Genomic DNA, 13,908 nt, shown 5'->3' on the forward strand with positions numbered 1-13,908 from the left:
TAACATGCTTTGTATTTCTACCAGCTGTGTATCCTGTACCTGCTACACCTGGGACAGAGGATCCCTCAACGTTTTCAACTGCCATGGGTGAAACCTTACCTCAGACTAGGAACTATCCGTAGTGTCACCACTGGACCTGATTTAACCTCTCCTACTTGTAGTGTCTCTACCATTGACTGTATTGGACCCGATTCAGCCACTCCTCCTACTCTGAATACATCACCCACAGACAGTAGACGACAGACCGCAACTACAGTCAGTAGCCCTGAGTCTGGCCCCGGCCCCAGTACCTCTGACTCCCCTCCTGCCAAGTCCGATGGCCCTCCACCCGCCCCCACCCACTGCTGTATGAGCGGTTGTCATAACTGTGTGTGGATCGAGCACACAGAGCAGCTCCTAACCTACTACTGTAATGGAGGGTTGGGGATAGAGAAGGCCCTGGCTGCTATTGAGGAGAATGTACCGGATGAGAACCTGAAAGCCTTCCTAAAGATGGAGATCAGGATGATGAAGAAGTCGAGTTTTTAAGTATGGCTTTGTGCGGCAGTGAGTGAGAGGGAATGGGGACATTGAAGGCCTTTTGATACTGTATGCACTTTAAAATCACTCCCTCAGATTTGAAGACTGGTATGCATTTTATCGTATGTGTCTGTCAAACTGTCATTTTACTTGTTCAAGGACATTTCAACTAGCTTTTGTCATTACAAAATCTTGCGTCTTCTTACCTAATCTATAGTATATTACATGCGTAGCCAAAATCATGTATTATCATTTTATGTATGTATAGATATAATTGCCTACTATGTTGAAGCATTCAATAGTGTAATGATTAAACATTTCACATAATCGCAATGCATTTGATGTCGTGTTTAATTTCTTTATGCCATCTGACCGTGTGATGGATTCATTTCTGCTATTCTGTGGTAAATGAACCTGAAAAAGAGATTTAGCTGACACTTGAAATACAATACGCACAATTATGTTTGATGGATTTACATGTTGACATGTTTTAGGTATATGGACTGAATACATTTTTATATTGGTTGATGGTGAATGTGTTGTTTTATCTTATTTATTATCTAAATGATATCTATGTTGATGATGGACAACATATGTGTGAAATAAATCTTGTATGAATGAATGAAGCCTTTGTCATTTCCTTTGACCGTTTTGACTCTGATATTGACAACTGGAGGTTGCCTTCGTTCAAAAATCCAGTGTTCATCTGTTGAATAACACATTTTGCCACCTCTATTCATACTGTAGGAAGTTTTGTTTCCATGTGAGAACGAATGCACAGGAAAAGGGCATTGTGACATGTAGCAGTGGTGTAAAAAGCACTTGGCATTGAGCTACAGTACAGCCAGTAACTTAAATTTTTTCCATTATGTCAGAACCAGTCATGATGACCCTAAAGCACCTAGCTCTTTTTTAATCCCCCCAGAGTAACCCAGATCAAACAATAACATGTCCCCTCGCTGCCAAGCTAGCGCTGTCTGCATTCCTGATAAGTAGGACATACGTTGCTGACTCACAAATAGCTGGTAACATCAGGGTTATTGTCACCTAGGAAACCAGGGGCACTCCACACTGCTATGGCAACTAGTGATTGACTGACTACAGCTCCGACGAATGACACCAACACAGGATCCTAGTAACGTGCAGTGGTTTAGGAGATGCTTGGGAGTTTACAATGCATTTACACTCAAGTCATGATGTGTACTCTCTTTCCATGTCACTTAGCACAGTGGTTCCCAACCTTTATCGCTTACTGTACCACCAACTGAATTTCTCTCTGCTCTGAGTACCCCTGAAGTGCCCCCTCTTGCATTTTACCAGTAAGCCTATGGTCTCACAACTCTTCTCAAGTACCCCCTGTGGATAGGCCAAGTACCCCCAGGGGTCCTAGTACCCCTGGTTGGGAACAACTGACTTAGCCTTGTATAGTAAACATAATGTTTAGCCACCTGATGTAATATTAATCTAGTCTATTGTATCTATTTTACAATAGTGATATTCACTTCAAAATATGACTGTAGTACTTTTATTATTTATTTATTTTATTTCACCTTTATTTAACCAGGTAAGCCAGTTGAGAACAAGTTCTCATTTACAACTGCGACCTGGCCAAGATAAAGCAAAGCAGTGCGATAAAAAACAACAACACAGAGTTACATATGGGGTAAAACAAAACATAAAGTCAAAAATACAACAGAAAATATATATACAGTGTGTGCAAATGTAGCAAGTTATGGAGGTAAGGCAATAAATAGGCCATAGTGCAAAATCATTACAATTAGTATTAACACTGGAATGATAGACGTGCAAGAGATGATGTGCAAATAGAGATACTGGGGTGCAAATGAGCAAAATAAATAACAATATGGGGATGAGGTAGTTGGGTGGGCTAATTTCAGATGGGCTGTGTACAGGTGCAGTGATCGGTAAGGTGCTCTGACAACTGATGCTTAAAGTTAGTGAGGGAGATAAGAGTCTCCAGCTTCAGAGATTTTTGCAGTTCGTTCCAGTCATTGGTAGCAGAGAACTGGAAGGAATGGCGGCCAAAGGAGGTGTTGGCTTTGGGGATGACCAGTGAGATATACCTGCTGGAGCACATACTACGGATGGGTGTTGCTATGGTGACCAATGAGCTAAGATAAGGCGGGGATTTGCCTAGCAGTGATTTATAGATGGCCTGGAGCCAGTGGGTTTGGCGACGAATATGTAGTGAGGACCAGCCAACAAGAGCGTACAGGTCACAGTGGTGGGTAGTATATGGGGCTTTGGTGACAAAACGGATGGCACTGTGATAGACTACATCCAATTTGCTGAGTAGAGTGTTGGAGGCTGTTTTGTAAATGACATCGCCGAAGTCAAGGATCGGTAGGTTAGTCAGTTTTACGAGGGCATGTTTGGCAGCATGAGTGAAGGAGGCTTTGTTGCGAAATAGGAAGCCAATTCTAGATTTAACTTTGGATTGGAGATGCTTAATGTGATTCTGGAAGGAGAGTTTACAGTCTAACCAGACACCTAGGTATTTGTAGTTGTCCACATACTCTAGGTCAGACCCATCGAGAGTAGTGATTCTAGTCGGGTGGGCGGGTGCCAGCAGAGTTCGATTGAAGAGCATGCATTTAGTTTTACTAGTGTTTAAGAGTAGTTGGAGGCTACTGAAGGAGTGTTGTATGGTATTGAAGCTCGTTTGGAGGTTTGTTAACACAGTGTCCAATGAAGGGCCAGATGTATACAAAATGGTGTCGTCTGCGTAGAGGTGGATCTGAGAGTCACCAGCAGCAAGAGTGACATCATTGATATACACAGAGAAAAGAGTCGGCCCAAGAATTGAACCCTGTGGTACCCCCATAGAGACTGCCATAGGTCCAGACAACAGGCCCTCCAATTTGACACATTGAAATCTATCTGAGAAGTTGTTGGTGAACCAGGTGAGGCAGTCATTTGAGAAACCAAGGCTATTTAGTCTGCCAATAAGAATGCGGTGGTTGACAGAGTCGAAAGCCTTGGCCAGGTCGATGAAGACGGCTGCACAGTACTGTCTATTATCGATCGCGGTTATAATATGTTTTAGGACCTTGAGCGTGGCTGAGGTGCACCCATGACCAGCTCGGAAACCGGATTGCATAGCGGAGAAGGTACGTTGGGATTCGAAATGGTCGGTGATCTGTTTGTTAACTTGGCTTTCAAAAACTTTCGAAAGAAAGGGCAGGATGGATATAGGTCTGTAACAGTTTGGATCTAGAGTGTCACCCCCTTTGAAGAGGGGGATGACCGTGGCAGCTTTCCAATCTCTGGGGATCTCAGACGTTACGAAAGAGAGGTTGAACAGGCTAGTAATAGAGGTTGCAACAATTTCGGCGGCTAATTTTAGAAAGAAAGGGTCCATATTGTCTAGCCCAGATGATTTGTAGGGGTCCAGATTTTGCAGCTCTTTCAGAACATCAGCTGTCTGAATTTGTGTGAAGGAGAAGCGGGGGGGACATGGGCAAGTTGCAGCAGAGGGTGCAGAGCTGGTGGCCGGGGTAGTGGTAGCCAGGTGGAAAGCATGGCCAGCCATAGCAAAATGCTTGTTGAAATTCTCGATTATTGTAGATTTATCGGTGGTAATAGTGTTTCCTAGCCTCAGTGCAGTGGGCATCTGGGAGGAGGTGCTCTTATTCTCCATGGACTTTACAGTGTCCCAAAACATTTTGGAGTTAGTGCTACAGGATGCACATTTCTGTTTTAAAAAGCTAGCCTTTGCTTTCCTAACTTCCCTGAAAAGTTGCATATCGCGGGGGCTATTCGATGCTAATGCAGTACGGCACAGGATATTTTTGTGCTGGTCAAGGGCAGTCAAGTCTGAGGAGAACCAGGGGCTATATCTGTTCTTAGTTCTTTATTTTTTGAATGGGGCATGCTTATTTAAGATTGAGAGGAAATTACTTTTAAAGAACAACCAGGCATCCTCTACTGACGGAATGAGATCGATATCCATACAGGATACCTGGGCCAGGTCAATTAGGAAGGCCTGCTCGCTAAAGTGTTTTAGGGAGCGTTTGACAGTGATGAGGGGTGGTCGTTTGACCGCGGACCCGTTACGGACGCAGACAATAAGGCAGTGATCGCTGAGATCCTGGTTGAAGACAGCGGAGGTGTATTTAGAGGGTAAGTTAGTCAGGATGATATCTATGAGGGTGCCCATGTTTACGGATTAAGGGTTGTACCTGGTAGGTTCGTTGATAATTTGTGTGAGATTGAGGGCATCTACATTTTACATTTACATCATTTAGCAGACGCTCTTATCCAGAGCGACTTACAGTTAGTGCATACATTATTCTTTTTTAATTTTCATACCCCATGGGAATCGAACCCACAACCCTGGCGTTGCAAACGCCATGCTCTACCAACTGAGCTACCTCCCTGCCGGCCATTCCCTCCCCTACCCTGGACGACGCTGGGCCAATTGTGCGCCGCCCATGAGTCTCCCGGTCATGGCCAGCTGCGACAGAGCCTGGATTCGAACCAGGATCTCTAGTGGCACAGTTAGCACTGCGATGCGGCGCCTTAGACCACTGCGCCACTCAGGAGACAGATCTAGTTTGGATTGTAGGATGGCCGGGGTACAATGCATGTAATGCCCAACATGAAACAATATTGCAGGTCCGAACAATAGTCAGCTCCATAGGCCTACTAATTTCTGGCTCTGACGAATATCACACGATGACATATACTCCATACCAGGTGTTCTAACAGTGAAGGTAACAGAATTTGAAGGTCTCTGGACAAAATGAAGCAATTTGAGGGGAAGAACTGTTCATATGCCTCATGTCTGGAGGAATAATTATTGTCCCAGAATTAATCTCATAGGCTACTGATCAGACTGTGTAGTCTATGGACTGATCGCTGACAATAGTATTTTTTACATTGATCGTGGCCCTCTGCTGTCTCTCCTTCACCCCTCATTAACTCCATATAGAGAGAGACTGAAGCACCTTGTGTGTCCACGTGAGTCATGACCTTAGAGGTGACCAGTCACAGCCAGACCAGACAGACACATCCTCAGGGCAGCAATGACCCCCCTCCCCCTCCCCCTCCACACACACACACCCTTCATCCCAACTAAACCACACAAAACAAGACCCCATCCCTCCTGCCCCATGCCCCCTACCTACCACACACCCAAAACTAACTTTGGGGACATTATTTTTTTTTAAATTGAATGTTATATCTTCTGTTGTTGTAGTCTATTACTGTTTTGTACTTTGTAATATATTTGTACGCTTCATGTGGACCCCAGGAAGAGTATCTTCTGCATGTGCAGTAGCTAATGGGGATCCTAATAAACTAAACTATATCCTATTAAAGTGATCCTATGCTGCAGTAGTTGTCTGGTCAAAAGACTGTCAAACATAGGTAAATATACACTATGTAGGCTATGGTGTTGATGCGAGTAGATGGTATTGATGGTACACATGCAATCTGTCTGCCCTGTCATTAATTTAAAATGTAATGCTTGTAGATGATAAGCAAGATTGAGCACAGATTGGCCAATAACTACTGAGGCGAAATAATCCCTGCCACACGGGTGGGTTTACCTAATGTAATTAACTAATCAGAAAAACAGAATCAAGACACTATAATCCACAACTACAGTCAGAGTAATTGTTTTTCTGAGCGGAGGGGGCGGGGGGGGGGGGACATGGAGTGTCTTTGGAGTGAGGTAATCTCAGTTCTGAATGCAATGGTGAGTAGTGTACCATGAAGACACTCGCCGTAAAGGATTAGCCTATTTTGTGCATCGAGTAATAGATAGGCCAATCTGAGCTACTGCTAAGGGATTGGGGGTTTGTTGACACCCCTGGGCCAGGCCAGCCCAGAGAACCAGGCCCAGCAGATGGATGGAGAGAAGGTTACGTAACAGGTGGGAGGGCTGCTCAGTAGGGCTAGGACTGGAAGGTTCCCGGTATATGGAGAATCTTCATTACCATCCAAGTCAATATTGTATTAGCTACATAGTTCATCATCTTTCGTGACAGTCTTATCATTAAAACCGAGTAGCTGATTTGGTTCTGGGTGCCAGGATTACATCGTTCATCCAATTGATTCATTCACATCTCCATGCAATTTGGTATCCCTTATTATGTCTCTGCATTTAGTTTGAATGATTTGGAAGGCTGTGGATAAACAATAATTGAAGACCACTTTGGAAAACATGCTAGAATAGAATCAACACTAAATGCATTCAAGTTATTGCTGTCTTTGTTCTCTAACTCCCTCCCTCCATCCATCTTCCCTCACCCCCTCTCTTCTGCTCCCCACTCCTTCACAAGTGTCCCCCCACCCCCTGACCCCCACCTCAGGCCAGAGCAGCAATGACAGTGGGTCAGGGATGGGAGGCGGGACACTCCTAATCTGCAGAGGTGACTATAAGAGGTCCCGTCAGCCCCACCTGGCCTTCATAGCAAACCTAGCATAGACCCACACACAGATCTACTAGAGAGAGCTGTGCTCAGCGCTCACGTCCACTCGTCTGGCTAGCCTTCACTCAAGCAGCCGGTGAGTAGCCATAATTTCCAGTCTTTCACATTAACTTTGGTAGTTGTAGATATGTGTAATATTTCTGAAACAATTGTCTAACTTGCAAGGGTAGCCGCTGAGTACACCCATCCTTTCAGAAACCTAGCCCGTGATGACAGACACTTGATGGATTTTGTTACTGTACTGTTAAACATTGTTTGTAGAAGAGAGAAGAGGGAAAGAGTATGGGTAAAACTGAATTTTTTTTGCAGAATATTGTATTTGAATTATTGAAGTCTCAGTGCAGATAGTAGTTTCTTTAGATGCCTGGTCAAAAATACCTTGTCCTGTGCTGAGACAGTTTTGAGTGTGGGTCGGAGAAACAACCTGATTTGCGTTGAGTACCTACAGGTGTAGGGTCAAAATATGATCACCCTGTTGTTGCAGTACATTTCACAGCAGGAAATTCTAACTTGTAGTGTATTCGAGGTTTAAATTACTTCTTACATTTGTCATTTCCACTTGAACATTTCAGACTTGATTTGCCGTAAACAAAAAATTGATCAACCCCTACAAAATGTTCCATTAATTATAATCCACACAATAATTATTATTTTCCTGCTGTGAGAAACTGGTTAAATTAAGATCCTACAGTATATCTGTAGTTTGCAAGCTATGAGTATGGCCTAATATGTGTTCCAGATAATTGGTGCTCATCTGGTTTAAGGATGGATATTACAATTAGACAGAAAGTTCTTGATGTTGGAAATGTGTTTTAGACAGAACAACGATATGACATTGTTTGGTGTATTCATTTCCAGAGAGGTCTGTAGAATGTTAGTTACCCAATTGTGGAAAGCAAATAAGGCTGATATTTTATTTTCATACTTCATTGTTTTAGGTTTCAATTATCAATGAGTCATTGAACACTAATTGTGATATTGCCTCAACATAGATGTGCACAGTTAAATTGGTTCCAATATGAAACATTCTAGCTCATGAGCCATAGTTTTTGGAATGTCATTGTAAGAGAGGATAGGATTGAGCAGCACTTTAAACAGTCTGCCTGCTCAGCACATTTTTTGTGTTGTCCTTGTACTAATGAGATTAGCTCAAGTGTGGATGGCTGGCCGCTTGCTTGAAACGAGGAGGGTGGAGGTGGTGGGGAGGGGGGTGCTTATTAACTTGAGCTGGGGATTACATGATGAAATTGGGTCATCATTTTGCGTCACTCAACGAGGTAGCCTATCCGAGATAGACATTCAATTACAAGGGCAATATGCATTTAAAACATAATCCCACGAATATCAGATCAGTAAGGAGATTAGGCATTAGGGTGAACCCTCAGACAAGGTTGTGAAGGGCTGTTCAGAAAATGAAGTGCCTTATAAAACATGTAATAATGTAGGTATCAAAGCAGATCGCGTTGGTGTTGAATATGCTCTGTGTTGTTGAGGATGAGGGGCTATCTTCCTACCAGTAGTTAGCTTCTTTCTTTCTTTCTTCTAATTTCTTCCATTCTACGCTCCAATACTGAATAACAAGCCTTTATTGTCATGAAAATGTGAGCACTAGATCATGTACTGTAGTGTTGATGGAAGGATCAAAATTTGATCAAATCTGTTTCTCTCATTTCCCCAGTTGAGGAGATTTCATCAAGGCGACAACACTTCAGAGAGGGATTGAACGCATAACCACCTGCACACACAAAAAAACTGCTAACTGCTAACCATGAATCTCGAGGTCCCCAAGTTGGAGATTAAGTCTGCCACCCGTGTCACCGGGGGCCCTGCCACACCACGCAAGGGACCCCCTAAATTCAAGCAGAGGCAGACTCGCCAGTTCAAGAGCAAGCCCCCCAAGAAGGGAATCCAGGGGTAAGGCCACATTCATTGGGTTTCTTAGTCTCAAACAGGCTATCGACAAGTGCATAATTACATTTTCATGAGGTCTGATTATAAATAAATGATCTCTGTCTCCTTTACAGCTTTGGTGATGATATCCCTGGAATGGAGGGTTTAGGCACTGGTAAGTTCATTACAACTGTTCATCTACTCTACCTGTGCCTTCCCTAAAAAGTGTAGAAAACCATACTGTAGGATTTGCTTGGCCTACTGACTGTTACTAAACATAACATGTTTCCTCTGCAGACATCACAGTCATCTGCCCCTGGGAGGCCTTCAACCACCTGGAGCTTAGCGAGCTGGCCAAGTATGGTATCATCTAAGTCCTTCAGACCTTCACCATCCATTCCACAATCCTCTACTTCCACCTCCATCTACTTCAAACCAAAGATTGTGAATAAATGAATATAGTTCACTGAAGTCTTTTACCATTGTAAAAAATATTCAATGTTCCCGTCTGTGTAAGTGGGTGTTTCCTCTCTCGCATGAGCATTCTTTCCCGCGTGAGCTCACAGTTCCTCTATATTATCTGGCATGTTCACGTGAGAGAGAGGAAACAGCTGGCTCTAGTCTAGTTATTGTCCCTGAGCCAGAGAGATGTCTTGCTCTGGGGCACCCCCTCCGCAGGGTAGGGGCAATAACTAGACCAGAGTGGCCCCACCCAGATCAGAAAAAATGATGGAGTGGGATGTGTCGCTTTCTCTACCGTCTATCTTCAAACCATCCATCTGCCCCCAGCCCTCTCACTGTGTTTGACTGGAACTATCAAACATATATCAAAGCGAAGAACCTCCCACAAAAAAGGAAAGCGGTACAGAAAATAACCGTCTCCATCTTTCACTGGTTTCTTATTTTGTTTCTGCAGCCAAAGTTCACATACAACATGTGTGCTCATGATTAGGATATTCTGGTATCTCTGTCTATCTTTATCAAGTTTACAGCGATATTCTATCCAGCATTAACCAGCAGACATTTTCCTCTTCTCTCCTCCCCCATCTCCAAGCGCTGCTCTTCTTCTATCCTCTTTTTTTCTCCTCTTCCTCATGGAACACAACAAACAATTTACGAAAGCAATGCAGCCTCAAATGTTGAGTAAACAAACAAGTGACATACCCGTGAAATGGGTGGGTTCTCATTTCACGTGCCTCGGCACATCTTTTATCATCATAGATCAAATCTATCATTGATGCCGAATATCACACATTTAAAATCTGACTCCTGTAGAGATGAGACAGGTGCTGGTCATTGCTGAGCATAATCTGTCACTAGGACAATGTGGATGAAACAACATCATCATCCCCTTCCCTTTTCCTCTAACTCAGGATCACCAATCCTTCACTGGTACACACGACTTCTAACAAAACCAGGATTCTATCATTCTATCGTCCTGTTTAACTCTGGCATCCTCATACACTCCTCTTTACCCCTCTTTTTCTTACCACTTATTTTCTACATTTTGTATAACAAACAATTTTGACTATCTTTATTATGTAATGTATATTTAACTAAGTATTCTCAGGGATATAAACTTGTTTTATGGCTTGGGGAAAAACACCTTGTAATTGGCAGTTTTGGCTCTTGCTGCCTTTACCACAAGCAGCATGATAGACATTGAATGGAGATGAATGTGTCTGCGACATTACTATAACTGATTCCCCACAAACCTCAGATGTCAAACTCGATTTCAAATGTGATTCTCACCTGATAATCTACCATACTAGGTCACTGTGATTGGTCAGTAGTAGTTTGTGATGTCTTGTGTAATCTTGTTCAGGTTACCTTCCCCAATGCAAATGTCTCTTTGTCACTTTATTTAGCTGGTCATGACATCTCTATTTCATTCATTTTCTCTATATTTCATTCATTCCATCCATCATTTCATCTCATTCCATCATTGTCATGCTTACCATCATTCACTGTAGTCTCATATTTGTATCACATTTCTCGAGATCAATGTACACTTATGTATACATTGTGGCCAGTCACATTTTAATAGCCTATATCGTTTATAGATGTATTTATGTTATGTTTGCATGTTCTCTGTCTTTTACTTTGTCCATCGCATGTTGGCATTGTGTCGTGTGTGTATTGTTTGTTGCACACTCGTTTTATTTTGTAGTTGTCCATTTGTAGTTTGTGTTGTGTAATCATCTAAAGACCATCTTACCTCATCATCATCTCTCTATCATGTCATCCATCATTTGTAGTGTTCTCACCATATAGCCTAGTGTTTCATCATCATTGTAGTTGATCATTTCATTTCATCTCTAGATAGAACATTGCCCTCCACATTCCCTAGACCAGTCTGCACTGATAATGGCCTCTTAGTTCTATGCTAAATTATGTCACTGATTTGTAATATGTTATACCGACTGAAGAATAACTTTATAAAATGCCCACTACTTATTTTATCTTACCATTTTTCTTTTTTTCTCCTTTTCTGATAAATGAGTTGAAGGCCATGGGTAGCCTACAACAGCTTAGTTTGTGTTGGAATCCTCACCCTGACAGTGAAAAGTTACCTGAGGGGTTTGTAGTCTTGCAGGATGGATGTCCACGTTGTCTCAGTTTCCTGTGAATGTCAAATTAGTAGCAGTGAATGAATGGTAAGAAATAAGGGATGAAGAAGATGGACGCTTCAGCAGCCAACACAGGCTACTCATGTCATCAGAGATCAGTCATCTGTACAGGAACAAATCTAAATAAAGCAACAACAAAAATAAGGAAAATAAATACTTTGCCTGGTTTATTTTTTAAGGCCTATCAAAATGTTGCATATATCTAATATTACAATATCTCTAATAAAGAGGATACATTCCGACCTGGCAGCTCTAGCTGGCATAATAGTATGAATTTTAAAAAAGGGTATTGGGTGATGTTCCCATTTATTGCAGATATAAAAGATAAACAAAATATACATAAACTTTGCATAAATTCTAAACTCTACCATAGAGTCCCATAGTGGAGGTGTCATAATTACCATAAAACCTAGCGGTCAAACAGGGAAATGGTTCCAATCGTTTTTCTACCAATCATTTTTCCCATAGGGAATTTTAGAAACACTTAAAATAAAGGCTGTGTTTCATGTAGGCTTACCCTGGCGTGACGTTTTGATAACCATGTAAATCTCTCTCGGACAAGTTTACATTTATCAATATATTAGGCTCTATTTACTCTCAGATTCAAACATGCTAATTAGCATCAAAGTAGACATCATGCAAGACTACAAATCCCTGCACGTCATTTCTAGCTGACACCTTTACTAACAGGTATTGTGTCAATTTAAAACTTGCACAAGAAAGTTCACAGAACTGTCAATTTAAAGAAATGTAGCCAATTTATGAATTACTAAATTTAGCTAACATTAGATAGTTAATCCAGAGATTCTTACCTTTGCCTCGATTCGGCAGTCTCGTCCAGATCATCATGGCATTTCTAGTCGCTCTGGATAAGAGCGTCTGCTAAATGACGTAAATGTGCCCTTGAGCAAGGCACTTAACCCTAATTGCTCCTGTAAGTCGCTCTGGATAAGAGCGTCTGCTAAATGACTAAAATGTAAATGTAAATGTAGTTCTTTATGATAGCCACATTAACAGCTAATTAGCATTTCATTTTGGGGGGTATATAAAGGCGAATATATTTATAAAAGTCACATTGTCCTAGAGAGATTTACACGGTTATCAAAACGTCACGCCAGGGTAGGCCTACATGAAACACATCCCTTATTTTAAGTGTTTCTAAAATCCCCTATGGGAAAAATGAAAGGCGGAAAAAACGATTGGAACCATTTCCTTGTTTGACCGCAAGGTTTTATGGGTATTATGACTCATACTGTGGTACTCTATACTCAATAGAGTTAGTGGCGAGGAGATGAGTTTTGCCAGGGTCGGTGTGGATCATATGCGGGAGAAGGGTGGACGCGCGGTTCTTTTGAAAGGGCTCCAAAGTTTAACAACAAATATTCAACCAGGAGACGATTGAACTTTGCTATCGGGGGTTCCCCAAGTAGCGAGGGGAATGGCGTCCCTTGAGATGGCAAGAACGAGATGTATGTTAGGAGAAGTACAATGTTATCATAAGGACACGTATACTTGGAATAATGAGGAGGAATGGAGGAAAAAAGAGGCAGAGGAGGTTGAAGAGAAGGAGGAAAGTGAGATTGAGTCCGGTAAAAATTGCAGAAAAAAGTAAGATGGTTTGTTAAAGAAGAATGGTAGAAAGTGTTAACAGAGTGAGCTGTACGCCGGATCGAAGACAGGAGGAGATATGGAAATTAGTGAGAGCAAATTAACGGATGTGGTAGGTGTGGTGAAGTTCTCAGAGCCCTAGGCTTGCACCAAGGGTCAGGATAAAGGTGAGTCTGTGACGGTAGGAGTGACATTTATGGAAAAAGTGGACCCTTTGCCTTTTGGCTGATCCATTTGTGGTTTCAGGGTGGGTGAAAACAGAGTTGAGTGCTGTGGAATCGGTGAAGGTAACCAGAAGTGGTCTTATGATAATTGTTTGTGTTTCTGCTGGTCAGAGGGAGCAGGCGTACTGCATCAAATGAATGGGGACAATGCGAATGGGAGATGCGAATTGTTTTGCTCTCAAGAAAAGGGTGCCATTGAAAGGAGTGATTACTGGGGTAGCAGTAAATGTGAAAGTTGACCAATTGAAGGGGAAGATTCCCGGTGTTTGTGATGCTCGTCGTTTGGTGCGACGCAGACAGGGTGGCGTGAGTGGTAAAACAGAAGAGTCGTTGTCTGTTCTTTTGAGTTTTGATGTTGAGTCTTTGCCCGACAAAGTGATGTTAGGATATATACAGTGAGGGAAAAAAGTATTTGATCCCCTGCTGATTTTGTACGTTTGCCCACTGACAAAGAAATTATCAGTCTATAATTTTAATGGTAGGTTTATTTGAACAGTGAGAGACAGAATAACAACAACAAAATCCAGAAAAATGCATGTCAAAAAAATTAAATATGTCTGGCTCACAGGTGTCTTTTAT

At 42.3% G+C, this 13,908-nt stretch overlaps 1 protein-coding gene across 1 annotated transcript; it reads left to right on the top strand.

Moving 5' to 3' along the window:
• Positions 1-6,894: 6,894 nt before the first annotated feature.
• On the top strand, positions 6,895-9,707 carry pde6gb (phosphodiesterase 6G, cGMP-specific, rod, gamma, paralog b). Its single transcript, XM_041889139.2, has 4 exons — positions 6,895-7,053; positions 8,656-8,891; positions 9,002-9,042; positions 9,165-9,707. The coding sequence occupies exons 2-4, from the start codon at positions 8,746-8,748 to the stop codon at positions 9,239-9,241; spliced, it is 264 nt and encodes an 87-aa protein (XP_041745073.1). The 5' UTR covers positions 6,895-7,053; positions 8,656-8,745; the 3' UTR covers positions 9,242-9,707.
• The last annotated feature ends 4,201 nt before the right edge of the window (positions 9,708-13,908 follow it).

This window comes from Coregonus clupeaformis, unplaced genomic scaffold, assembly GCF_020615455.1.
Source record: "Coregonus clupeaformis isolate EN_2021a unplaced genomic scaffold, ASM2061545v1 scaf0080, whole genome shotgun sequence".
Classification (NCBI taxonomy): domain Eukaryota; kingdom Metazoa; phylum Chordata; class Actinopteri; order Salmoniformes; family Salmonidae; genus Coregonus; species Coregonus clupeaformis.

Excerpts from the sequence above, each read along its gene's own strand:
- pde6gb (XM_041889139.2), top strand. The coding sequence starts at position 8,746 with ATGAATCTCGAGGTCCCCAAGTTGGAGATTAAGTCTGCCACCCGTGTC. Across the intron at positions 8,892-9,001 it reads CCCAAGAAGGGAATCCAGGG|CTTTGGTGATGATATCCCTG; the intron begins GTAAGGCCACAT and ends TCTCCTTTACAG. Across the intron at positions 9,043-9,164 it reads AATGGAGGGTTTAGGCACTG|ACATCACAGTCATCTGCCCC; the intron begins GTAAGTTCATTA and ends TTTCCTCTGCAG.